Raw genomic sequence first — 27,662 nt, forward strand, 5'->3', positions numbered from 1 at the left:
ATAAAGGAAGTGGATGGACAAATGCAAACCTAGGAGGAGCTATAGTTTCAATTGACACTAGAGATAAAGTACTTTTAAACTTAATTTCTAAGGTGCTCCTCAAGGGAAGAAAAGTCAGTATCTCTTGGTATAGGATAAACATAACAGAAGAAAGGGTTAATGAAGGTGCAGAGGAAATGATGAAAATATTCAGAAAGAGAACAGAAACTATGAAGTGTTTATTTTAAAGGACTGTACAGGAGGGTGGTGATTGAGACAAACAACAGACTTGGGAGCCCTTAGTTAGAGAGAGAATCTGATGGCCTCAGTGAGAAGAGCGTGTTACTGAGCCCAGTGATCTCCACCAGGGTACTGGCAGACTCAAACAACAAATCACAGGGACAGGAAGCTAAGACGAAAGCCCTGGGAAAGTTTGAGACAGTCTCACCCTTCTGTGGAGGCAAGAATTTGAGTCCTCAACCACCACTGAAGTTGGGGACTTCTATGAATATCCCAGGATTTCATTGGACCATCTGGAGATTTATGCCTTTTAAGAAGGGCCCAATCCGGGAGAAGCCTTTGCACTGTGGTGTAGCAGCCAAAACTCAGCTCCTGGTGATTGAATTAAGCAGGCCAGCTCTCACACACTATGTGAGAAGACAGAGGTTATCTGTAAGGAGATAACCATGGGTCAGCACCTGCCAGCAAGCCTGATGACCTCAGTTTGACCCCCCAGGATCCACAAAGTGGAAGGAGAGAACCAAGACCTTCAAGCTGTCCTCTGACCTTAAATCAGACCAAACAATAGAAGCTCAGAAATAAGTTCTTACATAGATGGTAAAGTGATGTTTGACCAACACTAAGATTGTTCATTGTGACTAATGGTTTTAATGAGATATGTATCCACATTGGGAAAAAAACTGAAGTTCAGCTCTTACTACAAATATAGCTAAACTCAAAATGGCTCAAAGGATAATACTGCATGATTCCTGGAAGAATCCATAGAACTCTAATGCTGAGTTTGGCAAGGGGGTCTTGGTTGTGACATCAGGAGCACAGGAGTCAAAACAATAAGAGAGAGACTGGGTTCCTCCATGACTAAAGATTTGTGTGTATTACCAGCACAGCAGGCAGGCTGTGAAATGAGAGGCAATACTGGCACATCATTTATCTGATAAATTAATGCCCAAAGCATATCAAAAAGTTCTACCATTCTATAGAACAAATTCTAGTTGGTCTTAATAATAAAAAACTATCAGGAGGTAGAAGCTGAAAGATCAGAGAAGCAAAGCAGCCAGCCACTAGAGACACCTCTTACTTCTGCCAATGCTCAGACCAAAGGGTCAATCCACGAAACTTCAGACTGCATCCTCAGATTGCTCCCGACTGCACTCCCTCCTCAGACTACATTGAATTCCTGTCTCCTACCGCTTTATATTCCTCTCTAGTGCTGTGATTAAAGAAGTGGGATCCCAAGTGCTGAGATCACCTTTGTGTGAGCTCTGTTCCTCTTTTAGACTGGATTAATTTCATGCAGCTCAGGGTGGCCTTGAACTAACAGAGATCCATCTACCTCTGTCTCCCAAATGCCGGAATTAAAGGTGTATGCCACCACTGCCTGGCCTCTATGACTGGCTAGTGTGGCTAGCTTTGTACTCTAGTCTTCAGCAAGCTTTATTTGTTAGATCATAAACAAAATATCACCATGCCATTCAATAATAAAAACTGAAAATTCAGCCTAAAATATGCACAGGGTGTAAGTAGCCATTTCTCCAGAAATGGTATGCAATGGCTAAAACCATGAAGAAAGCAAACTCAAAGTGTATAGTTGTGGGTTTGTTTGTTTGTTTTGTTTTGTTTTTTCTCTTTGGGAGACCACACCCAGCTTCCAAATAAAGACACAAAGGCTTATTCTTATTTATGAATGCTTAGCCTTAGCTTGGCTTGTTTGTACATTTAGAAAGATGATCATCATAAATTTTAGGAAGTCGGAATAAGCAGAGAAACATAGATTAGTCATAGGCGTAGAAATGAGACACATTAAAATGGGTTGCTAGAAAATATCCAACCTGAAGAATAAAAATATGGAGGAATTTAAAGGGAGTTCACATAAGGGCTTAAAGGACATGAGACACACCCAGGAAAGAACAAGTCCACAGAATCCAGCATAGTCCAGGAAAAAGAGAGGATGGTGCAGAAGCAACATTTGAGGAAGAAGAAAGAACTAAGCATTTCCTAACAATAATGAAGGATATTATTCCATAGCATTATGAAAGTCTGTGACCCAAACATGTGAACATCATAGTTACTATGGACAAAAGACAAAAATGTTTGAAGGTGGAGAAAAAGATGTCACTTTCAAATGAACTACAGCCAACTTCTCAACAGGAAAGTCACACCAGAATGCAAAGGAATCTGAAGGGAAACACTAGACTCCCATCCCCTACAAATATCCCACAGAACAAATTCTGTTCAGTGTGTTCAGTGTGGGCAAAGGCAGACAAATAGAGGCACAGAATGGAAATAAGAGGCCACAGCATTCTATGTGGAAATTTTTGTGGATAAATGACTATTAAAATAAAAGGGGGAAAGACCTACAGTATACATCATATAGTCCCTAAAAGTCAACTTGAGATAAGTTATGACTGTATCTATCAAATCTGAAACAGTACAGCTACCAGGATAACACAGGTAATCTTCAGATCCTTAGAGTAGGCAAGCAAAGATGTTCAGAACATAGAGAGCATGAACTGTGCAGGAAAAATATCAAAAACTTGACTTTATTAAAATTAAAAACTCTCTTCAATAGATCCTTCAGAAAAGAAGCAAGCCATAAAGTAGAGCCAGGTATTCACAAGTCACGTATCTGGCACAGAACTTGAACCCAGCAATTATAAAGAGCACTTACAAATGTAAACCAAAACCCAAGAAATCACATAAGTGTAGTTTTAAAAGGGAAAAGATTAGCTGGGCATTGTTCAGACCTTTAATCCCAGCACCCGGGAGGCAGAGGAAGGTGGATCTCTGTGAGTTTGACTGGTCTTCAGAGCGAGTTCTAGAAGAGGCTCCAAAGCAATACAGAGAAACCCTGTCTTGAAAAAACAAAAATTAAAAAGGGAAAGATTAATGGCAAATGGTGGAGAGGGGGTAGACAACTGCTAATGAGGTGATCATGATGTAAACAAGGTGGCAGTTTATTATAACTTAAATCTACATGACTCAGTAATATTATTGCTACACATTTATCAGAGATATGAAAAACATATGTCCATGGAAGTACTCATTTAAAATGTACACAATAGCTTTATTCATATTTGCCAATGCAACTGGAACAGTGGAAGAATGGGTAAGCACTGGTTATTTCATGAATGGATATTATTCAGCACAAGAGAGCCAACATCCACAAAACTTAAAAATATGCTAATAAAAGAAGTAAAGGGTAGAGAGATAGCTCATTTGGTAAAGTGTTTGTCATCTATATTAGGCATAGTAGCACATGCTTGTAATCCCAGTGCTGGAGTGGCAGAGGCAAGATCCATGGGACTCATAGCCAGCCCAATAGCCTACTTGATGAGCTCCGTGTCAGAGAGAAACAGTCTTAGATAAACAAGGCAGACACCTGAGGAGTGACACCCAGTTATCCTCTGGTCTCCACGTGTGTGCATACTCCTCCTCAGATACACATATAGTACCCACATGAACACACTGTCTCTCTCTCACACACACACACACACACATAGGGGGTGGGGAACAGTTCATTATATGTGGTTCCAGCTCTATGGGATTCTAGAAGCTGTAAACTAGAATCCATGGGATTCTATACACAACATAAAACTAGGTTTATTGTGGCTGTGGTGGTAGAAGCCAGGCTGCTTCCTGGGGAGCGAGTAGACAGGAAGCAGATGAAAGCACTTTCGGGATTGTTGGCTATTTAAGTAATTGTCAGGGCTGAATGTTACACTTAGGCTCCCAGTATTTCTCTCTGAATTATGTATGCCTGCCTTGGTTCTTTAAAAAATAAATCAATAAACAAAGTTTAGATAAGCCACCAAAAGATATCTATACTACCAAAGACAGGAGGGTATATGTTACCAACAGACTTAAAAGAAAAAAATTTCTAGAAGTGTTTTTGCAGGCCAAAGGGAAACAATCAAAGATGGAGGCTCAGATATGCGCAAAACAGCAAAGCACACTGACCAGATCAGTACTGGGTATAAATAGAAATAAGCCTATACGAATGAGTAGACAACCCCCTCTGAAGGAAATATAGCTCTGGCTATACAAGTGCATGGGAAAGAGACAGGTACGTTGATCAGTGTAGGCAGTTTACCAACCAGAGTCATTTTCACCATAATCTCTGTTGCTTGTAACCACCCTTTATTAGGTTTTCATGGATGAAAAGCTAAAAGTTAACCAAGTGTTGCTTCTGTTGTAGGTTCATAGTCCTTAGCTCTCTATAATGTCAGGCTTCAGGGTACACCAGAGTCATGACCTTGTTAAAACATAATGATGGGCTGATGTGGCTCTCCCCCATATTCAATATCCTGGAGTCAAACTTAAAATTGTTGTTGCTACTGTGTTCTCAGGTGATACTGGGTAGTCCTGCTGGTCTGAGGACCCCACTCGGAAACCAGTGCCTTAGCACAGGCTGTGAGAACAACAGGTGTGGTGTGCTTTCTTCTTATTGACCAGTGGTAGCATAGCAAAGACCTCTGTGTTCTCTTGCCTTCAACTTTTAAGTAGTCATTACCCATTAGTATTCTTCAAGTGCCTATCAGTAATTATCTCCTTGGGGAATTGAGTTCACATGGCCATTAATTATCACCAGCTGCCAGCAGATGACATTAATTAGACTCCACTCTGGGTTCAGATCAATAAGCATCATCAGACCCTCAACACTCGGCTGAGCTTTCCAAACATGGTGCTCAGATGCCTCTGCAAAGGCCCCTCTGCACCACCGGATTCACACCAAGCTGCTGCCTTCGCCACTGCAGCATGTGCTAGGTGCGAGATTGCCACGTGGTCCTGTGTGACCTTGTGAGCTGGTAACAGGGGAGTTCTCCCTCTGTGTGACCCATTTCCCAGGTGTAGAGTCCATGCCATCTGGGTCAACCAACAACCCAATTTGGTGATTGTGTGTCCCTTCACAGTGTTGACTGTTTCTTTTGTCATGTAGAAAGTTTAGTTTGGCATAATCTGTCTTCTGATTTCCCCTTGTCACCTCTGCTTTTGAGTTCTCACTCTATAAGTTATTGTCACTGTCAAGCACCGTCCTCTGCTTCTTCTGATGCTGTTAGAGATTCGGGTCTTGCAATTGAATGAAAGGGGCTGTTAAATGAACATCCATACTGAATTGGGCTTCTAATGTATGGTATCATTCCTGACTTCATCTGCTGGAGACTGCAGCAGTGCTGGCCTGTGCTGAGGAGCCACCTCAGTGTCTCAACTGTGGTGTTCAGGGTCTCTGTTACACTGAAAGGAGCCAGGATTCCTTGAAGAAATCACTTTTTTAAAAAGATTTATTTATTCTATGTGTATGTGTGGATTCCTGAGTGAATCTGTGCACCATGTGAATGCAGAAACTCATAGAGACCAGAGAGGCATAGGATCCCCTGCAGTGTGAGCTGCCCTGTGGGTGCTGGGAACAGAACCCAGATCCTCAGCAAGTGCAGTATGTGCTGTTAACCACTGAGCATCTCTCCAGTCCCTGGAAATACCTACCACCAAGTGTAACAACACAAGGAATCACCCAAAGACAACAATTAGGTCATGTCAGAAGAACGCAGAGCCAACTTAAATAAGCTCCCATTGCCTAAGAACAGGATAATTTGGATGATGAAGTTGGTGGCTGTGATGCTGAAACTTATCACATGTGTTTAATAAGTTTGCTATAGTAATTTTTGTCTAGGGGAATGGGAACAGCTTGTCTATTTAAAATGTAAATAATTAGAAAATCACAGCATATATTTTCCTTTTAAATTAGCTGTACTTTGATATAAACAAATAATTGATATGGAAACTATACAGGATGTTTCAACAAAAACACTAGGAATGATAGCCCTGGTGTGTTATGGGTGTTGCTATGCTCACACATGTATAGTTGCACTGTATGTGGACTGTTGGAAGTTCACATCACTATTTAAAAATTATCCTGCCTTCACTTTCCCTAAGATGTTAAATTAGAGTCCAATCTAGTCCATAGTAGCCATTGATAGGCAATTTTGGGTACAGATGGAATCATCTGGAAAAATGCAAGAGTTCAGAGATGACTACATGTTGGTTAGCCCTGCTTCTTCACAGAAGTAAGATGAGGATGCTCCAGAGAGCAAATGAGGCAAAAGGAATGTGTCAACCAACTGCAATGTATGGCCCTCACCAAAATTATTACTCAAAATGTAAAAACAAGGCAAAACTTTCATAATCCATTTGGGAGAAATGATGCCAACTGAATAATTGATGATATTACAGAATAAGTTGCAATATTTTAGACATAATCTGTTAACCATAGGTTTTAATATGAGTTTTTATCTCAGCAGTACACTGAAAAGTTTATTGGTAGAATTATATGAAGACTGGGATTTGCTTCAGTTTAACATAATTGAGGGTGTAGATGAGATGAAAAATGGGTTGATCAGTTCAGAAACTAGTGATGAGCATAAGGGATTATTACACTGCTTTCTTGGTGTGCTTGTGTGTGTGTGTGTGTGTGTGTGTGTGTGTGTGTGTGTGTGTGTGTGCACTTTAATCTTTTAATTACATTTATCCATGTATGCACATACAAGGGTTAATTGACAACTTACTGGTTGGTTTTTTTCTGTCATGTGGGTTCCAGAGACCAAACTCAGGTGGTCAAACTTAGCAGCAAGTGCCTTTACCTGCTGAGCTATCTTGTTGGCCCATGTTTGTACTTTCAAATACCCATTATAATGCATTTTAAGAAATTTTAAACATGATTAAAAAAATAGTTTAATAGCAATAATGAAAAATCAAATGAAATCAGAAAGGAGGAAATAAATAGGTTTTTGTGGGGGTTGGGGTGGACAGAATCTCGTGTAACCCAGGCTGACCTCAAAGTCCTTGGGTAGCTGAAGATGATCTTGAACTCCTGAATCTCCTACCTTCACTTCCCCTGTGCTGGGGTTACATGTGTGCACCATCTATAAGTGGAACATCTTAAGCTAAAAATGTAACTATTTCAGATTTTTGTCACACGGTGGGTGCATGGGTTAGAAGATCCTAATGAGTGACTTGGAAGCTTGATGTAAGAAATTACATGGATCCTCTGCCCAAAGAGTTCCTGGGTCCTAGGACCTGCTTCACTTCTCTGGGACAGGGCTCAGGCCTGCAGGCTGATGGTCTGCTCATCTTCTCTGTCCACTTCACTCCTCACCAGCACACTGTTTACATTGCAACTCCAAATAAAACAGTGCACCTAAAAGCAAGAGCATTAAATAAAGAGACAGTAGACAGGAAATGTAATGTGTCCCAAACTGGATAAGTACAAAGACCCACACCTGGATGCAGTATAATAAAGCTGCTTAACAACAAAGATAACCTTCAAAGCATTTGTTCGGCAAGGGTTCTGTCAGAGAAACAGAAAAGACACTAGATATTTCGGAAGAGCAAACTCAATTTAGAAAACTGATTGCATTGTTGTAGAAGCTGAAAGGGGGAAAAGGAAATACTGAGGTCAACCAGAGGTTGGATGGGAGAAGGCAAGTGCTGGGGCCTCTCCTAGCTTACAGATCTGCAAGAGGCATTCTGCAGGGTGGCAGCCCTGTTTTTAACATGATCTGGCTGCTGAGGAGGTAGAGTGAGTCTAGTTCTAGGGGAGCCGAGTGTTCCTAGCTCTTTGTGCTATTGCTGGAGTGAATCTGAGTGGCCTTACATTCGAACAGGAAGAACAACTGCCCTTGCCCCACTGACCCTTCAGTCTCCAAGGACACATGTTTACAGAACATAGCAAAAGTCTGCTTACAACAGAGAAAGGTGACCTGCAAACTTACAGCCACAGGCCCATGGTGAAGACTATAGAATCAGCCTTTGGAGTTAAGGCAGAACAGCTTAATAAATATCAAAGCAGACATTCATTCATTTACTCATTCAGCAGGTATTTGCTGAGAGCTTAGTTACTGGTGCCACTTTTTAGTGCCTGAGGTAAATCATTGAAGGAAAACTGAAAGATTTCTGACATCGTGGAGATTGAGTAAGGACAGATCATACATATACAGAGGGATGGTAACTGAAATGACAACCTGTTTGATAACACCACCAAAGCCAGATGAAAATTTCAAAAGGACACAGACCCCCTAGAGTTTTATGGCCTTCAGTGAGGGAAGGATAAAGACATTTAAAGATAAAGAGCTAAGAAAAGTTCACATCCCAGAGGATGCCCCAGAGGAACTTCTCTACGTAACAGCCACCAGTACGTTATTCCAAGACACAAGAGTTGCTGAGAAGTAAGATGATAAAGTTACAAATACAGATATAACCTATAAATAATGGTCATACAGATTTTAAAAGAAATGACAAAACTGAAATCCTGTTGAGTTAGACTTTTCGGCACTGTAACAAAATACCTGACAAAACATTTCAAAGAAAGAAAGGCTAGGCATGCTGGAGGCTGTTTGAGACAAGCTTGAGCTACATAAGAAGACACTCTTAAAGAGGAAGGGAAGGAAGAGGGAAAGTTTAGTTGACTTACAGCATTTCTTTGATTATAATGCTTTTGTTTGGAGTCATGATAATAGTGACCATGAATGTTGAGTTGAGAAGTATTCCTCGTACTTCAGTTTTCTGAAACTGTTCTTGAAGAATTGGTATTATTTCTAACTTGAATGTTTATTACAGTTTACTCAGGATAGGAACTTTCTTTCTAATTTGAAAGGAATTTCTCATTTGAAACAATAATTTAATGTTTTTAATTGACATGGTGTTATTCAAGTGATCTCTTCGGTGATCTTTGGTAGTTGTGTCTGTGAAAGAATTCATTCTTTTCGTGTAAATGGTTGGATTGATTATTAATTCACCACCTTTTGAATATCTGTAGAATATATAGTAATGTCTATCCACTCTTAATCCTGTTAGCAATACTTCATGTATTCTCTTTTTCCTGCTGAGACTACATAGCAGTGTGTTCATTTTATCCGTCTTAGCCACCATTTGGTATACGCTGAGGTTGTTTGTTTTTTCTCTGCTTCCTCTTAAAAACTAGCATACTTATCTGTGTGTCTCTGTGAGTGTGTGCACATATATGCTCAAGAACATATATCTGTATATACATAGAGTTCCAAGAGGTCATCAGGTATCGTCTTCTGCCATTCTCCACCTGTTCCTTTCAGGGTCCCTCCCTGAACCTGGGACTCATATTTTCTTACCTAGTCTGAAGATAAACAAGCCTTAGTGCCCCTCCCCCACATCTCCACCAGCCCCTCCCGTGTCCATCTGACCCTCCTGTGTCTGCCTGACCCTCCTATCTGTGCCTGCCTTGGAGCTAGGCTTATAGATTACACAGCTGCTGGGACCCAAACTCCAGTCCTCATGATTGTGCAGCCAGGACCCTTAACTCTTGAGCTACCTCTCCCAACCCCTGCTTCCATGTCCATCTGCCCATTAAAATTTTCTTCTACTTAATTAAAATTAACTTGGAACTTTGTAGTGTGGATTTTTTATTTCTTTTCTAAAGCTAAATATTCTCTCTTATGTATCACATTTTCATGTGATTGTTTAAGTTGATTTGCAACTTCTCTGGTTTCTCTGACTCATTTAAATGGTGTTACCTGGTTTCCAAATAGGTGAGCATCTTCCAGCTCTGTGCTCATGTTGTTTATTGTGTCATAGTAAACAAGCATTTTAAATGTACTTGATTGTTTTATGGCTTAGAAGGTGGCCTTGGTCAATATTTCATATGCTAGAAAGAAACAGCATCTGTTGTTAGGCAGAGTAATCTAGAAATGTTGACATACTTTGATAGTGTTGTTCGTGTTTTCTCTATCTTCACTAATTTTAGTCTACGTCTATAAATTACTGAGAAGCATATTAAACATGGAGCTGTAATTATGAATTTGTTTATATCTTAGTTATGTAAATTCTGTTATTAGAGGCAGAGATCAATGAACTTGAAAACAGAGAAAGCAATACAGTCAACACTGTAGATCTTGGATCTTAGCTAACTTGTTAATAATTAGAAAAACTTCTAACAAAATTAATTTTTTAAAGTTACAATTAATATCAGGAGGAAAGAGAAAAGAAAACCACCGCTGTGTTTGGTTAAAGGGCTTTTGAAAAGCTACGGTTGGGGCTGGGGCTGGGAAGGTGGCTCAGGGGAAAAAGAGCATTTGTGGCACAGGCATGAGGACGTAAGTTCAAATCCACAGCACAAACATAAAATGCCAGATGTGGCCATGCATACCTATAAGCCAAGTGCTGTGGGGACAGAGGCCAGATTACTGAGGCTTAGTTTCTGCCATCCTAGCTTCAGGTTCTGTGAGAGAACTCACCTCAGGGGAATAAGGTTGAAAATAATGCCTCAGGAACCGGAGCATAGGTGTGTATACATATACTTACATGAATAAGCATTTGTGCCACACTTATATACACACACACACACACACACACACACACACACACACACACACACAAAGGATTTCTTACATCTTTATATCAGTAAATTTGAAAATACATTCCTTAAAAAAGGAAAGGAAAAAACCCTGTAATTTATCTAATCTGATTCAAGAGCAAAAACAAAATCAGAAAAGTCTTGAGCAGTGAGTTAAAAAATATATTTTCACCAAGAAATACAACACAGTTGGGTAGGGGAATTCTACCAAACTTTTGGTAAATACTTCAATCCCAACAAATAGACTTTGGAACAAGAGAAAAGAGAACAATTATCCAGTTACTTGCTTGAGTCAAAGTAACCCTGAAAACAAGACTAGACACTAGGAGATGTTTTATATATATATATGTATGTGTATATATATATATATATATATATGTATGTATATATATATATAATTTAAAAATTAATCCTATGGTCATAACAGTATAATAAGTAAACTATTGAAAGACTGGAGCAACAATGTATTTTTTTAAATTTTATATTGACCAATATGGATTGTCCAAGAAGTACAGAAAATAGTAGAACCTTAGGAAAGTCCAGAGTTAACCAAACTGAAAGAGAAAATGCTGAAAAGTAGAGTGCATTTGAGAAGTTCAGCCCTCATCCATGATATGAACTAATGAAGAATGAGTGATCAGGGACCACAAAAGTCCACATAGCAGGACTTCTGAGCTAACTCCTAATGGGGAAAAGATGAAAATCATTCTCTGGCTTCAGGGAAAAGTATGCCAACACCCTACACCATTTCTCAACCTTCTGTGTGTATTAGTTACTCTTCTGCAGCTATGGTCAAACACCATGACCAGAAGTGCCTTCCAGAAGGAAGAGTTTATATGAGCTCTCAGTTCATAATGGCAAGGAGGCATGGCAGCAGGAAGCTGCATCAAGAAGCCCAAAGATGACTTCTCCGTCCACACACAGGAAGGGAGAGAGCAAACTAGAAGTGAGGCAAGGCTGTGGTCAGAGCCCACCCCAGTGACACTCTTACTCCAGCAAGGCCGCACTGTCCCCAAACAGCACCAGCACCTGGAGACCAAGAATTCAAATCCTTGAGCCTATGGAGACATGCCTCATGCTGCAAACAAGCAAATAAGTCAATTTTAAAAATTAATAGTATGTTAGGCAGAAATAAATATTTCTCAAAAAGGATACTGCTATCTTTGCAATACTCAGAAAATCTACAGTCAGATTTTTAGAAACATTTTAGAAAGCATGTAAGGTCAGTAAGTAACAATAGTTCTATTTCCACTGTTGCAAAAATATGTTCATAGGATTTGGTATAACAAATAAAGCTGCACCTGTGAACAGATAGTGATAAAAGTTGAAAGACATTTTAAAAGACCTAAGTAGAGTCAGTGTTCTTGGGGGTCTATTTATGTTTGTAAGTATTTATATATTTACATACACCATGCTTACAAATTTGAAGACACACACACCATTAGCCTGTTAGCCTGACCTGTAGAATCAATGCTGATAGAATGAAAATGTCAACAGAACTTCGAAATGAAAAGCAGAACTTTTGGGCTGGTCACATGGCACAGTGGGAAGAGGTGGCTTGAGTGTAAGCCTGGCATCCTGAATTCCATCCCCAGATCCAACAGGGAGACAGCAGAGAAACACCTCTGAAGTTGTCCTCTGACCTCAATCCTCAGGCTATGACACACATGTCATTTATTAAAGAGAGAAGCAGCTAATGGTTAGCAATTTTAATTTTAGTCTTACATCTTAAAGAAATACTTGATTCCAGGTAAATTAAGGAACAAGTATCAAAAACATTACTTTGAAAATTAGAGTGAAATGTGAGAAAGATCTTCAAGGCACACTGTTTGCTAAAAGTGCAGCAAATTAAATAGTCTTGTTTTTAAAAGGTGACGTGTAATTCTGTATCAATAGTTGCTTACATAAAGCATAAAGAAATTCTGAAAAGCTATATAAGAAACTAAAAGTATTTACTTATATAGTAGACAGAGGGTGGGAAGGTGATTTTTCTCTTTGTAAATGTGTATACTTCTTGGTTCAAAGAAGTTAAATAGAACAAATGGGGACATGAATACCACTCTGCTGTGTGTGTGAGTGGCCTTGGACAAGGCACCCAGTCTGTCTGAATCAGTGTTCTCGTCTATAGAAAGTTGGCTATATAGAACCCAGGTCATAGAATTGTCCTAAGGATCCAGGAGGACACTGAGCGCCTAGCCGAACATCAGCACCCCTTAATCATGGCAACATTGGGTGTGTGGTCGAGGGGACTCCACTTACCCCATACCCCACCCTTGATTTGCAGAATCAGACGTCGTGGGTCCTTTCGAGTATGGCAGCCCTCTACTGGAGAGTGAAAGGTCAAGGGAAAAAAGCCATCGACTGCCTGCGCCAGGCCCTGCACTATGCCCCGCACCAGATGAAGGTGAGGGAGTGTCTATGCGTGTTCCTCTCTGATGGCCAGTGGCTTATGCTGTTTCACTTAGGCCTCCTCATGCTCAGCCAGTGTGACAGTGATACACTGAGGACATGGTGGGAGAGGTGGTGGTCTGTGGCTATCCCTACCTCACAGAGTTGGAGCATAAAGGAATCTCTGAGACCGTGCAGACAGACTGTCACCTCACATCTTTGCTATTGTACTGGAGAGCAGCCACTCCTCAAACAAGGTGTCCTCTGAGTGAGCAGGCCCCCTGCCTGGGAGTCTTTCTGGGGTTAGCTCATCCCCTGTGGTTTGGACTGCTCCTAAGTGCTTCACTTCCTATCCCTTTATGCATATTAGTAAATTCCCGGCCTCTTCCTACATGCACATGCTAACTGTAGATCTTTCCCTAGCACCCAGTGTTGTTACAGCAGCTGAGGGTATGATTGATTGTAGCGTATTTTCCTAATTCCACATTACTCTAGATGCCCTACCTTGTAGAAAGCCAGCTGGGTCTCCTTTCAGATGGGGCCCAGGCTGGCAGAAGAGAGCCACTTCACCAAGGGCAGGCAGCTCTGGGTTCTAAGCCCAGCTGCGCTTCACACTAACATGCTGACCTTGGGCCAGACGTTGAACACTGCTCTCGTCTAAGGACATATGCTCTGCAGTTGCCCAGGGAGGGCAGAGCTGGGTCCCTTTTTGTTGTTTGTCCATGTCTCCCATAGAACCCAGCGCAGTGAGTGACAGCCCTGCTCATGTAACATGTTTAAAGGAGAGAGATATCTGTGGGAATTGGTGTCGCGACTTGTTCAGTCTGCCCCGCTGTGCTTCACACTGTGGGCAGCAGACACGGAAGGCAAGACAGTAAGGCATTTCGCTGTGCAGGTCAGAGAACCTCTGCACACCCCCTGGTCTTGCATGTGCCGTGAAGACTGCAGCAGTTAGGGAGAAGTCCCCCCAGTCACCACAGACACAGGCAGCTGGCTGTCAGCCAGCCGCTACAAGTGACACAATAGTCCTTGCACAGATCCGAGGCTGGAGCTCAGTAGAAGAGTGTGTAGCACATGCAAGCCCACTCACTGGCTTGTCAGTGCTCAACTCAGACTGAGGCTGTGACCAGGTGTCTGACTGGGGACTTAGAATTCACCGTCTGCAGTGACAAGAGAGCATGTTCTAGTGGAAGTCAGTGACAAAGTTCAGTTCCATTGGCTGTTAGTTATCTTTGCTTTCTGAAGTGGGCCTGTAGCCCAGTAGAAGAGCATTAATAATAACAGTGATTATTATTACTGCTTTTCATGGAAGGCCTTGTCAATGCAAGGGTTTTGTTGGGTTTTCTTCTGGTACAGCTCCTGTTTTACGCTTCACTTAGAGACCAGTAGCAAACAGCAGCCTGGCTCTGTGCACTTCCGTGTCACGCTCTTGTCAGTTCCCAGAAGCAGGACTGTATTCTTCATGCCTGGCAAAGTCAGGAGTAAAGCTCATTTCCCCTCTCTCTCTCTCTTCCTCCTCCCCCAGGATGTGCCCCTAATCAGCCTGGCCAATATCCTGCACAATGCCAAGCTCTGGAATGACGCTGTCATAGTGGCCACCATGGCTGTGGAGATCGCACCACACTTCGCCGTGAACCACTTCACTCTGGGCAATGTCTACGTGGCAATGGTGAGACTGGGGTGTAAGCCAGCTCAGTACTGATGCATAGGCACATCTTGTCTCCAAAGCTTTCTTTGAATGTCACTGTGCTCCAGTTCTCCAGAAGTTATCTCCAAAATTACCAGCTACACCAACATAAAGTTTATCCACAGGGTTTGAGAGGTTGGGTTATTGTCATTGTTTTTGGGGTTTGGGTTTTTTGCAATTTTATTTTAGAGTGTTTATTTTATGTGGATGACTATTTTGTTTGCATGTGCATATATGTGTACCATGGCTTGCCTTGAGGTGGGAAGAGGGCATCAGATCCTTGGGAACTAGAGTTAGACAATTGTGAGCCATCAAATGGGTGCTGAGAAACAAATCCAGGTACTCTGGAAGAGAAGCCTCTATCTCTCTGGCCCCCATGAGTTGCATTTCCTTAAGTAACACATGATATAATCTAAGCATTTACAACTCCATGATTCTCCACCCTGAGGTTTTTAGCACAGTGGTGTTAACACACTGGCCTAAAACACTTGAACTGGCCCAGGTGTTTGTCTTTCCCTCTAGACTCTGAGCACCTAGGGACACAGCTGTTCCTTTCCACATGCAGGAGCAGACTGGGTGCCCAGCGAACACTTGCTACCATGTAAGGGAAAATTGTAATGCCATCCACCAGGTTCCTCATCTGGTCAGAAAGAGGTCTGATTTCACAAGGGAGTGTGTGTGTGTGTGTGTGTGTGTGTGTACATGTATGAGTGTAATGTTGGAGATCAAACTCACATACATGCATGCTAAGCAAGTGGTTTACCATTGAGCTCTGCAACCCTAGCCTTGATTTCAAAACTCAAAACCCCAGAGGTCCCTACCAAACCTGTGTTAACCATATATAACATATGAATTAGGCCATCTGCTGCCCATGCTGCTCTCCTAACAGAGAATAGAATAAGCCGCCCTGAGCTGTAAGCTCTAGTTGGCTCTGGCCAGGCTGGTGTCATCTCTGACTTCTGAGGCATTATGTCTCTAGCCAAGCTGGCATTGCTGAATGTGTAACCTTCTCTGCTTCACAAAACTGGAAACTGTTTTTATCCCTAGCAAATGTGAAGTTTGCTAGAGTGAGCAAGTGTGTCTCATTGGGTGAGAAAACCAGTGAGGCTGTCCTGGTATCTTCTTGTAGAACTAGTTCTCAGTATGACAGCAGGCATTTCTAAGTGTTTTAAATGTTTGGGAAAAATAAAAAGTCGTGATGTTCTACAGTGATAAGAGATGCCCAAGTTCAGCTCCATCTTACCAGGCACGCTAGAAAATCAAAGTATATGCCCAGTGAGCATTTGCCAGGCCTCGTTCCAGAGGCTTGGGAGCCTAAGGAAGGAATGTCATAAAGCACTAGCACCATGCCAGCCCACATCTCAGGGCTTAGTGCTGGTGGCTCTTGGGGGCCACTCCAGACCAATACAGGCCAGTTTTCTGCTTCTACGTAGTCTGTGGACGAAGCCACTATTTGCTTTTTGATTGTGCCTTGGGAATAGGCCACTGTTGCCTCCCACACCTCAGCTCTCTACAGACTTAATGTCCCCTGCAAAGTCATAGGGGTTCTCACTGGTCACAGCCATGTTTAGAGTCAGGTGGTGCCATCCCCCTCACATTTGTTCCTTGTCACTCACAGGAAGAGTTTGAGAAGGCCCTGGTGTGGTATGAGTCGACACTGAAGCTACAGCCAGAGTTTGTCCCTGCCAAGAACCGGATCCAGACCATCCAGTGCCACCTAATGCTGAAGAAGGGCCGCCGGTCCCCGTAGAGCACGCCTTCCCTTCCCTCAGCTCTCTCAGCCACAGTCCCGAGCAAAGCAGCTCCCATCATGGTCAGGTCCTACATGGATGTGTGTGTGGGAATTACCGAGTAGGACATTGCAGGACTCAGCCTACAGGACTGGCTTTGCTGGTTTAAGCTCCTCCTCCCCAGCTACCCTCAGAAGAGGCATCTTCAGAAACAGGGTTTCCCACACACTGTAAATACTGAGCCAGGACAGCCGGAGCTCCGCTCTGTCTTCAAAACCTCCATGCCTTCACGGCTCCTCTGTGGTCCGGCCTCTTCCCTGGAGAGGCCAGAGCCATGCTGCCCATTCTCTGCTTCTTGTGCAGCCTCTGTTGTTCCTGGAATTGCAATGCTACCTGGGGCTGGTCAGTGAGAAGCGGGGATTCTTGATGCCCCCAGCAGCTCTGCTTCTGCCCCAGTCTCGTCCATTCCACGCTGCTATGTTACGAGCTCTCAGAGATAGTTTGCAGGGGAGGAAGGGGAGACAATTTTAAAACAAAATATTTACAACAGCAGACACTCTTAGGGTCATCTGACCTTTGTAAGTTATTTATGTTGGGGTGGGAGGGGGGCTGAGCAGGGGAGTCAGCCGTGTGCAACAACTTTATCATTTGTATTTTAATTGCAGATCACAAGGAAACCAATACATTGAAATCCTATGTAACAGGTTTATATATATAGAATATGTGTATTTGAAGCCCTCTACAGACTGAGTCTGTGGTACTAATTCCTTGTTCACTGTGTTCCCCGTCTTGGACTAGGCGTGACTGCCAGCCCTCTCTGTGAGACTGCACACCAGCTCCTCAGAGGAGAGCCAGGAGCCAGGGTTGGGTGTCCCATACAGGGACCTTACCTTTGGTCCCTGGAGAATCAGAAACTCCAACATTTTGAATCTTTAAGGGCACATACTGAGAAAATAAAAATTGTTTATGAACAAAATCACTCTGTGGTGTAGTTTTTCTCTTCAGATGTGGGCTAATTTGGACTCTCTAGTGACTCTGTCTCTGGTTGCCCAAGTTCTGGGCATCCTACAGAGCTTCCAGAACACCATCAGGCCATCCCTAACACTGGCTCTCTGCAGGCAGTGTCCAGTGAGTTGCATTTTGACCAGAAGAAGTATGTGGAAAACAGCAAGCCCATTCATGACTGCATATGGCAAGGCCCTGCTCAGGAGGACGCTCCAGCATGAGTCTAAGCGAGGTCCTGCCTCCACACCTTGCCACAGAAACCCCCGACAAATGCTTGTTGGCTCTTGACGTTTACAATAAAATGGATCTGCTGTATAATCCTTTATGTTCCCACAAGTGTGCAGAGTCCTGCAGCCATGATAGCAGTCAGAATATAAAAACCATGGTGAGCTGGGGGTTGTGATTCAGTGACAAGTACTTGCCTCACATGTATGAAGTCCTGGGTTTGATCCCTCACATCACAAAAATAAGTAACATTAAACTTTCTACCACCCACAAAGACTCTCCTACTGGTGCTCTTTAGCCAAACCACCTCTGCCCTCAACCCTTGGCAGCTATCAGCCTTGCCTCTGTCCCTGCACTTGCGCCGTCTCCATAGATCACAGAAATAGAATTACACAGTGTATACAGCTCATTTTGAGGCAAGCTTCTTTTACTACCCAGGTTTCCAGTTCCTCAGGTATTCTCTTTTGTCCCCCCACTTATTCTGCTGTTTTTCTGGGCACTCTTCACTAGATGTCATCATGTAACATCCACCACACTGCAATGAAATGAGCCAAGCCTCTTATCTCCTGCCAGGTGCTGGGCGCCTAAGTCTAATCACTATCTGTATCCTCTATTCTCACAAGAGGCCCAGAATTAAGTAGTTGCTCAAAACTATATAATTAGTGTTGAAAAGACAAAACAATAAATATAGCAGAAAACTATAGTGCACCAGGCTTTTTCTTTTGGGCCACCAACCAGCTCCCAAATCATGACACTTGTTATTAGTTATGAATGTTCTGCCTTAGCTTAGGCTTGTTTCTTGCTAGCTCTTCTAACTTAACCTGTTTCTCTTCCTCTATGTTTTGCCTCCCTTTTTACCTCTCTTCTGTGTATCTTACTTTCACTGCTTCTTGTGTCTGGTTGGCTGGCAGCTGCCTGGATTCTGGCCCCAGGCATGCCCCTTTCTTTTTCCCTTGCTCTCTCCTCTCTTTCTTCTCTCAAGTCTAAATTTCTCCTATTTATTCTCTCTGCCTACCAGCCTTGCCTGTCCCTCTTCTGCCTGGCTATTGGCTGTTCAGCTTTTCACTAGGCCGATCAGGTGCCTTAGGCAGGCAAGGTGAAACAGCAACACATCAGTTACATCATTAACAAAGGCAGCAGAAACAAACATAACACATCTTTGCCTAGTTAAAATAATATTCCACAGGGCTATAGTGACATCAGGGAGAGGAGGCACAAGGGAACAGGAGCCAGAAGGGATGGGGGTGGGAGGACTAAATCAACAAGAACAGCAAAGGCTTGAGAGCTGCTGGCCACCCACTAGGTCCTGCCCCACCTCTGACCATGCAGAGCTCCTGACCCAGGTAAGCCCTTGGAATAAAAAGAGCCACATATTAACCTGTCAATAGGTGTTAGCTCTTCTTGTTAACACAGGCCTGCCTTCACTCTGCTACTAGGCTTTCCCCCAGTTATAGAAGTAACATTTGCCTTCCTACTAATCCTGTGTGGCTTTAACACAGTGACTATAATTTGGGAAGTTGGACATGTTCCAAAAACGTCCCTAATAGAAACTCTTGGGGAAGTGTTTAAGGTTTTCAAATTGATGGATTTCTTCCATTCTATTTTCCAATTTACTGAGTCTCTCTTCAACTGTAGATAGCCTACCATTTTATCTTTACTGTGATGGTGATTTCATATCACTTTTTGCACTGAAAAGATTTCCAACTAGTTCTTTCTACTATATCCACCAGGTTATATTACATAATATCTCGTTTGTGGGGCCTAGTCTTCCCTTTAGCCACTTGAACAGTTTTAGCATCCTTGTGTTTCAAATTGGTCTGTTTCCTGTCCATTAGGCGTGAGTTCTTCTTGTGTTTGTTAGATATGTCTTTTATAAAATAAAACCCATAAAAGGAAAAAAATCAAGACAAACTGACTTGCTTCCCTTGATCCACTCCTCTCCCTCTCCCTCCTCCCCAGACACACCTCCTGACAGTAATAAAACTCACTTCACATGTCTGCCTCAGACACCTGTATCCACTCTTTCCTTTGCCTGCAATACTCACCTAAATAACTACTTGGCTCATCTCACCATTTTATTTCTCTGTGATCCTTCTAAGTCATATATAATTTAGGATAAGGAATTGCTATATGTGAGTATGATCATTTCAAAGCCCCATGACCTGTTCTCTGCAAGCTAGAGAGAGATGGATGCTACAGAGTCCCAGTAGGGTGACTCAAGTGTAACCCTGAAGCCAAAGACCAGGAGCGCTGAGAGCAGGTGGACCTCCATCCCAGCTCAGTGAGGGAGAAAAGACAGCCTCTGTTCTCTCTGTTCTGCACAGGCCCACTACATATTAGTTGAGGCTCACCTTTTGGGAGAGGCCACCGTTTTATTGTTACTTGGTTTACATGCAATACCTCAAAAACACATGGAAAATATAAGCCACATATCTGAACAGCCTTGGTCCTTATAATGGTTATTTTTAATTGTCAACTGGACACAATCCAAAATTTCCTGGGAAGAGAGTCTAGAGGAAGAATGTCTACATTAGGTTCACCTGTTGACATGACTGTGAGGGATTTCCTTAGTTGGATTTATTGAGGCGAGAAGACCTACCATTTCACGGTCTGGACCTGGACTGAATGCTAAGGAGAGTGCGAGATGTGCCCTAGCATGCATGCATTGCTCTCTGCTCTTGGCTGTGGATGTGATGTGCTGAGCTGCTTGATGTTCCTGCCACCTTGGCTTCCCCACAATGATGTCCTAAAACTTGAAACTGTAAACAGAAACTTCCTCCTTTAAGTTGCTTTTGTAGGGTGTTTATCACAACAACAGGAAACAATACTAAGTCCCTCTCAAGATGACCTATAAAATTATCTATCATTAAAACCCTGCAGAAATTCAGTCCCAGTGGGACACTTAGCACATACTAGCCTCATAAAAATGGCTATGGAGAGTTGGGGCTCTTGATAGGTAAGTTCTCTCCAACTGCTTAGTCTAGAGTTTAATTCCAAAGACACTCCCACTACAACCAGGAAGAGCAGCTTCCACGGAGCTAGGCAATTGGGTAGGCTAAAGGAACAATGACTTCTGCCTGTTATTCTCCAGTCCTGAAGGACCAGCTGGGCACAAGACTGATGATCTGTGAACCAAGCTCTCTGTCATGGGCAACTGTATATTTAGGCATAGTGGTGTTCATGGTAAAGGACCCTTAGGCAGGCTTTGACACTGACATGTTCACTGCTTCTAACTGCAAAGAGGCATAAGTTCGAAAGGAGAGGACAATGCTGTCCAGCTAACCGTATCTGCCTGTTGACATTTGCACATGAGTTCATTAAATTTCATGCACAATTCTCCTTTCCCTGTACTGGATACACTGCAAGGACTTAAAATGGCTGCTGTGTAGGACATGCAGATTAGAAATCAAAGTCCCACAGGCTATCATAGTGTTAGACAATAAATTTCACCTCATCTCCAAAAGCATTCCATCCAACACTAGCAGAGTCATGCTGGCGATGGCTACTTAGAAGGCCAGAACAGAACCCTTGATGCCAAACACTCTCAACTCCTGCACAAAACTTAGCTCCAAATAGCTCTGGCTGTAAAATGGAGCAGACTCTGGTTCTTCTGACTAAGGGAACATGGGCAGGTTGTGATGAGAGAAGTGACAAGGCCTCCTGCAGCTCCCCAGGGACAGTGTCTGTGACTGTGCAGTCACCTCTCCTGTGTGTCTTATGCTTCAAGTATACTCATCAGCCAGCCATAGGTGCCAATGATGCTTGCCACATGACCAAGGCTACAGACCGCACCACATCCCCATGGGGAAGGCACTGCAAAAGCACATTGGCACAGGAAACCAGTGGCCAGGAGCAACCCACAGTCACAACACCTTTGGTGATATCACTGAGACAGGTATCTTTCTCCCAGAATCCCCCACAGGGTTTAGCTTTGGAGGCATGCATGCTAGGGCACATCTCGCTCTCTCCTTAACATTCAGTCCAGAGTCCAGACCGTGAAATGGTGCTGATACATCACCCTATCCTCGTTGGTGGGTAGAGTTTGCCTGCATGTATGCCTGTGAAACGTGTGTGCCTGGTGCCCATGGAGACAGAAGATATCCTGTCCCCTAGAACTAGAGTTACAGACAGCTGTGTGCCTTCATATGGGTCTCTGCAAGAGCAGCAAGTACTCTTAAGCACTGAGCTGTCTCTCCATCCTTCTATCCCGACATCACCATCATTTTCTTCTTTGGGACTTGTTAGATGTGGAAGATATTTGCTCATATCGTCTCCCCAACTCTAAATCCCAGCTCTAAGCCCCATTACCCACCCACCCAACTTTGGATACTTTTTATTTTCTAAGCCATCAAGATCAATTTGTGCTACCCAAATGTTCTTGGATGTGTCATCTTCCACTGGAGCGTGGTCAGCTCAGCAGAGGCTACACTGCTGGAGAAACTGACTCTCTAGCACCCAGTGCTAACAAATTGCTCCACAGCTAAGGGTGGACCATCATGCCTAACTCCCCTTTTTATGCCGGGATTTAGTCTGGCTTGGGCTTGTACGGGTCTTGTGAATGCTGTCACAACCACTGTGAGTCCATGTGTACAGTGCTCTGCTGTGTCCAGAAGGTTGTTTCCTTGTGGTCATCCACAGTCTCTGGCTCTTATCCTCCTGCCCACTCTTCTACAATGATCCCTGAGTCGTCAGAGGTGGGGGTGTGGGGGTGTGGGGCGTGTGCCGTATGTGTGTTCCTTCTTCAGTCTTTTACTCCCTATATCTTTGCCAGTTATGGGTCTCTGTGTTAATCATCATCTAATTAGGTATCAGTTTAATACTGTGTCCACTTAGCAGCATAAAGGACTTGTGTGAATTCTTAGTCTTCTGGAAGAGCCTAACCCCACCTAAAAGTCTCATGCATGCCAGACACAGCAGCAAGGAGAGTTTGGAAAGAGTGGTTTGGGTTTTGTTGTTGTTGTTGTTGTTGTTTGTTTGTTTGTTTGTTTGGGGGAGGGGCAGGCTCTGTATGTAGCTCAGCTGGTAGAGTACTTGCCTAGCATTCATTAAACCCTGCACTCTGTTGCCAGCACAGCAGAAACCAGATAGGGTGGTACACTCCTGTAATCCAAGCGGATTACAAGCAAGGCCAGTCTCAGCTATACAGTTAGTCTTATGTGCCTGCCTGGGATACAAGAGCCCTGTCTGTGATGATGAAGATGATGGTGGTGGTGGTAATAATAATGGCACTGGTGGGATGACTCAGGGTGTAAGGACTAGTGGTGGGTGCCAGTCCCCAGAACACAAGGTGGAAGGGGAGAACTGACTCCTGCAAGTTTCCCTTTGACCTTTGCACAGTGGCACAAGTCTGAGCACTCCCCTGCTCACCTGCTCCCTCTCTAAATAAACAAAGAAACTCAGTTCTCCCTGGGTGAGTGAACCAGGCAGGCAGAAGGAATGGTCAGAAGACTGGAGTTCGAGCCCTGAGAGAGCAGGGAAAGTGAGAGGAGCCTGTGAGACTCCAGCCCAGCCTGGGGTGGGAGAGAGGCAGGAGCAGATCTGCTGGGAGGGGAGGCTACTTAGCCCAGCGCTGACAGGGAGGGAGGGACAAAGCTCCAGACAGAGCCCTCTGGCAGACAGTGAAAGGGAGCCACTGCCATCTTCCACACTCTGGATAATATGATTGCACTGATGCAGGTCTATTAGAGAAAGACTGGAGGGGTCAGGATGGATCCAGGAGTGCAGAAGTGCTGATAAGGAGAGACTCATGAAGGAAATGGGGCCCCTGTGCTGAGGACAGCCTGGAGAGCAAGCAGAAGAGAGCTGATGGACAGTTGTAGGGCCCATGATCCTTAGCAGTGGAGCTTGAGGCAGGGGTGAGGCATCGAGAGGGTCCCAGGGTTCTGGCTATGAAAGTGGGTGGATGATACAGAAATAAAGAAGGAAGGGTTAGATTTAGACATGATCTTGAGGTATGTATAGGTTGCTGGATCTTAAACGATGGTTCCCAGAGCAACAGTGTTCTGCAAACCTGTGAAAGATGCGTGCTCTCAGATGCTACAGAATGGGGTACTCTGAGTTGGTCCACTACTGTGGGTCTTGTCCTCCAGGTGGTGGTGCGCTGGCTCTGCAGGGGACAAGAAAGCCATCACTAGTGTTTGCCTATGCCAGTGATGTTAATAACCACACTGCTCCCTATCTTGAGCTACATACCAATCTGACTTCACTAGGCAGACCCACACAACACTAGGAAGACACATAAACGGTCTTCCCCAAGACAGTTGATTCTGTAGCTGACCTCCCTGGCAGATAGATGGTATGGACCCAAGCCTCAAGAGAAATTAACAGAGAAAAGCTGAAGGTCCATCCATGCAGAAACAAGCACCAAGCAAACACTGGGAATACCAAACTAAGTGAGACTGGAGGTCTGCCCCCGGGAACATCAGTCAGGTGACCAGAAAGACAGGCAAGGGGTCGCAGGAGAGGAGGCAGTGGCGATGTTCAGAAAGAACTGTGGAGGGATCTGGGTGGAGGGCAGGAATGGAGGTGAAACCAGAAGTGACTCACTGGCCAGACAGATAGCCTCAACTGCTGGGCAAGATCCAGGCCAGAAAGAGAACCTGTCTCAATAAACAAGGTGGACAGCACCTGAGGTTGACCTCATGCCTCCGTAAACACATGCTCACTAGTGGATACACATGCAGACACGGGGGACAATTAAAAAAGAAGGAGGTACAAAAAAGGGGAAGGGGTCCTCTCCACCTGAGAAGGTCAGAGAAGCCTCTTAGAGAATAACAGCAAGGGGGTCTCTAAACACAGGAAGGGGCTGGGGAGATGGTTTAGAGGGTAAGAGCACTTGCTGTGCAAGTTTAAGGATCTGAGTTAAAATCTCCAGCACCCATGTAAAGAGCCTAGAGTGCTTTGCCTAGCACTATGGGAAATGGACACACACACACACACACACACACACAAAGATTAGGGATGTGGCTTGATGGTAGTAGAGTGCCTGCCTAATATACATGATGCTCTGGGTTCAATCTCCCCCAAAATAATAGGATAGTAAGCACAAGGTGAGGGAGTTCAGCAGCGGAGGAGGAAGACCAGCACCCTGACAGAAGGAAGGGTTAAGTGAAGGGCAGTGACTCAACAAGCAACAGGAGATGATCAAAGCACAGTGGTGTTGTGTGGCCAGTAGACCCAGGTACGGAGGGTCCTGTCTCATTGAGAGGCCCTTCGCCTTCATCATCCTCTCCAACATGGAGCCATCTCTGCATGGGAATGCCTTCTGATCCTCAAACACTCTGAGCTGCTCCCCCCTCCAGAATGTGGGTTCATCTGTCTGTGCCTGGGACTCTGCCCTGTTGGCCTTCCTCTGGGCAATCTCTCATCTCTAATGCTGGCATGCCCTGACCAGGTTCTTCAGCCCTCTCTTAGATGCTCTGTGCTGGAGAGATTCAAACTCAGATGGAGGCAGTGGGATGCTGAAAAGCTAGGCAGGCATTCTCTGGCACTCAATCTGGTCACCTCACAAAAGATGCTGCTTTCTACCACTACTGTGTACCTTGCTATCACCTCCTGGATCAGACTCCTGGCCCCTTCTTCATCCCTGAACTGCTACTTCCTTTTCCTATAAGCAAACAACCCTCCTTGCTGTGTGTCTCCCCTCTTTTACAGTAAGTTTTGCTCGGGGAAGTACCTACCTCCTTCCCCTTGGCAGTGGGCTTCATGGCTTAGCCTTCGTGATGGAATTGCTGCAGGAGAACACAGGGGAAAAGACAGTTTAGAACAGGATCACATTTGCAGCTTTGTATGACTACAGAAAATACCTGAGGCCACTGTCTTATAAAGAGAAAAAGGTTTATTTAGATCATCATTTGGGAGGCTCTAAATCTAAGACCAGGAGGACTAGCCTCAATGGTACATCATGGCAAGAGCATGTGCAGGAACACAGGGTCACATCATGACCCAGGTGAAAAAGAATGATAGCAGGCAGGACTGCGATAACCCTTTATAACAGGGAGGAATTGAGGAGTTTCATGATCTGAGACTGAGGCAGGAGGGTTGACGTAAGTTCAATGCCAGCATGGATTATACAGTGAAACCCCATCTAAGAACAAAAGAGAATCCCATGAGGACCACCAAGGGAGTCAAAGATTCCCACCAAAGTATTGGAGGACCTTTGATAGGATGACCTCCCCCCCCCCATGTCTCCACAGTTCCTTCCTATAGATCAAACTACACACAGGACCCTACATAGGAGCTCAGCAGCCAATGGCAGCAGGGACTACTGCCGGTGTTTTTAAAGCACCTTCATGATTACCTCCCTCTGTCTCAGCTATACCCATTCATGGGATGGAAACTCCCTGAAGGAAGAGCCCTGTCTTGCTCACTGATACCAATGTGTCCCCCTCTCCTACTGGAGGGTTTGGTTCATGGTGAGTTCCCTTATGTGTGGTTGAACAAACACTTGATCTGTAGCTAAGTGGCTGAGGGATGGAAGAAGACTGGGCTTGAAAATGGGGATGAAGGACCTAGGCCAAGGTTGTGGGCTAAGAGATGTCGCAGTTGAGATTCAAGAGACATTATTAAGAAAAGCTGAGGTGTATGTAGAAAAAGAAGGAAAGCAAATTGGGCTGCGTCAGAATTCAAAAATTGTTAGTTTAAGATGCTGTCAACAGTCATAAGCAGCCCAATTTGTAGGGAAAACACCTACAAATCACACTCTGCCAAGACAAGAATACCCAGGGTCTGAGCCGGCAAAGCACTTGCTGTGCAAACAGAAGGGCCTGAATTTCATTCCTAGCACCCATCTAAAAGCTGGGCATGGCAGCATGCCTGTAATCCTAGCACTGGGGAGGTAGAGACGAGAGTATCTCTGGAACTCACAGGGGATCATTGGCCAGTCATTATAAGCAGGTGAGCTCCAGCCTCAGTGAGAGACTCTGTCTCAAAGAACAAAGCAAAGATTGATGTAGGAAAAAACTCAATGTCCACCTCTGGCCTTTGTATGCACAGAGAGATAGAGGGAACAGAATAGAGACAGAGAAAGAGACCAGAATATATAATATGCTCCTAAGACTGGGAATGAACTTGGTACCACTTGGATGAACTTTAGAGGTAAGCAGTATCCCACATATCTGTATCTGTAACATTCCATGGTCCATACCTGGAGATCCTGTCTTACCAAACTCCAAAGCAAGTATCTACATATCTCAAATACCCACCTCCAACATACCTCATGTAACCCAGGCTGGCCTTGAACTCACTGTGTAGTCAAGGCTGGCCTTTACCTTTGGATGCTGCTGACACTACATCCTGAGTGCTGGGATTAGATACAAGTACTACACACCTCGTTTATGTGGCACTGGGGATCAAACCCAGGACTTTCCACACATTAAGCAGGCACTGGACCAAGTGAGCTGCATCCCCAGCCCTGACTGAGTGTTATATGGCACATTCCTGGCCACGGCAACCTCCCTCCCTTCTCTGCCTGATACATCATTCAGCCCTGTGGGTGTCCCTAGGTCAGCTGTTTATAGCTCTTCATCATCTAGTTACTGAACCATCAAACTCCACAAAGCAGCCTCCCCAGAAAATGATGCTTTGGCATTCCCTTCCCCCTATGAATGCTGAGCTCTTGCAGCAAAGCCACCCACCCACCTACAGTCACATTCATCTGAATACTCCTGAGGGTGACATGTCTGTGCCTTGTTAAGGGGAAGGCGATTGTGGAAACAGCTAACACTCATTTGGATCCAAAGCTGATGACTAAGGAGGATGATCAAGCTGGGTTGTTCTGGGGGCAGAAATGAAATGCTCCTAGGAAGAAGAGAGCCTGAAGCTCTTTTGTAGTTTTAAATCTGTCCCTGAGGACAGCCCCAAGGAGCCCTAGTCATGGAGACAATGCCTGCCCCTCCCATGGTGCCTGTGGGAAAGGATGCACAGGGTGCTAAGGAACATTCCCTTTTGTTTCTACCCGGGTTCTTAAGTCTTTGACCATTTAGAAAAGTGCTGTGAGCCCATAATTTGCATATTATTTCAGGTGGTCCAT

The 27,662-nt window shown here is 44.2% G+C and overlaps 1 protein-coding gene across 2 annotated transcripts in view; it reads left to right on the forward strand.

Moving 5' to 3' along the window:
- Ttc17 (tetratricopeptide repeat domain 17) overlaps positions 1 to 17,372 on the forward strand; it is a 112,165-nt gene extending 94,793 nt beyond the window's left edge. For both annotated transcript variants that reach the window (XM_051184118.1, XM_051184117.1), the window contains 3 exons: positions 12,882 to 13,001; positions 14,511 to 14,654; positions 16,291 to 17,372. In XM_051184118.1, the coding sequence (XP_051040075.1) occupies positions 12,882 to 13,001; positions 14,511 to 14,654; positions 16,291 to 16,422 (396 nt within the window). In that variant the 3' untranslated portion in view covers positions 16,423 to 17,372. The remainder of the gene's footprint in view (positions 1 to 12,881; positions 13,002 to 14,510; positions 14,655 to 16,290) is intronic.
- Positions 17,373 to 27,662: the final 10,290 nt, after the last annotated feature.

This window comes from Phodopus roborovskii, unplaced genomic scaffold (genome assembly GCF_943737965.1).
Source record: "Phodopus roborovskii unplaced genomic scaffold, PHOROB, whole genome shotgun sequence".
Taxonomy (NCBI): domain Eukaryota; kingdom Metazoa; phylum Chordata; class Mammalia; order Rodentia; family Cricetidae; genus Phodopus; species Phodopus roborovskii.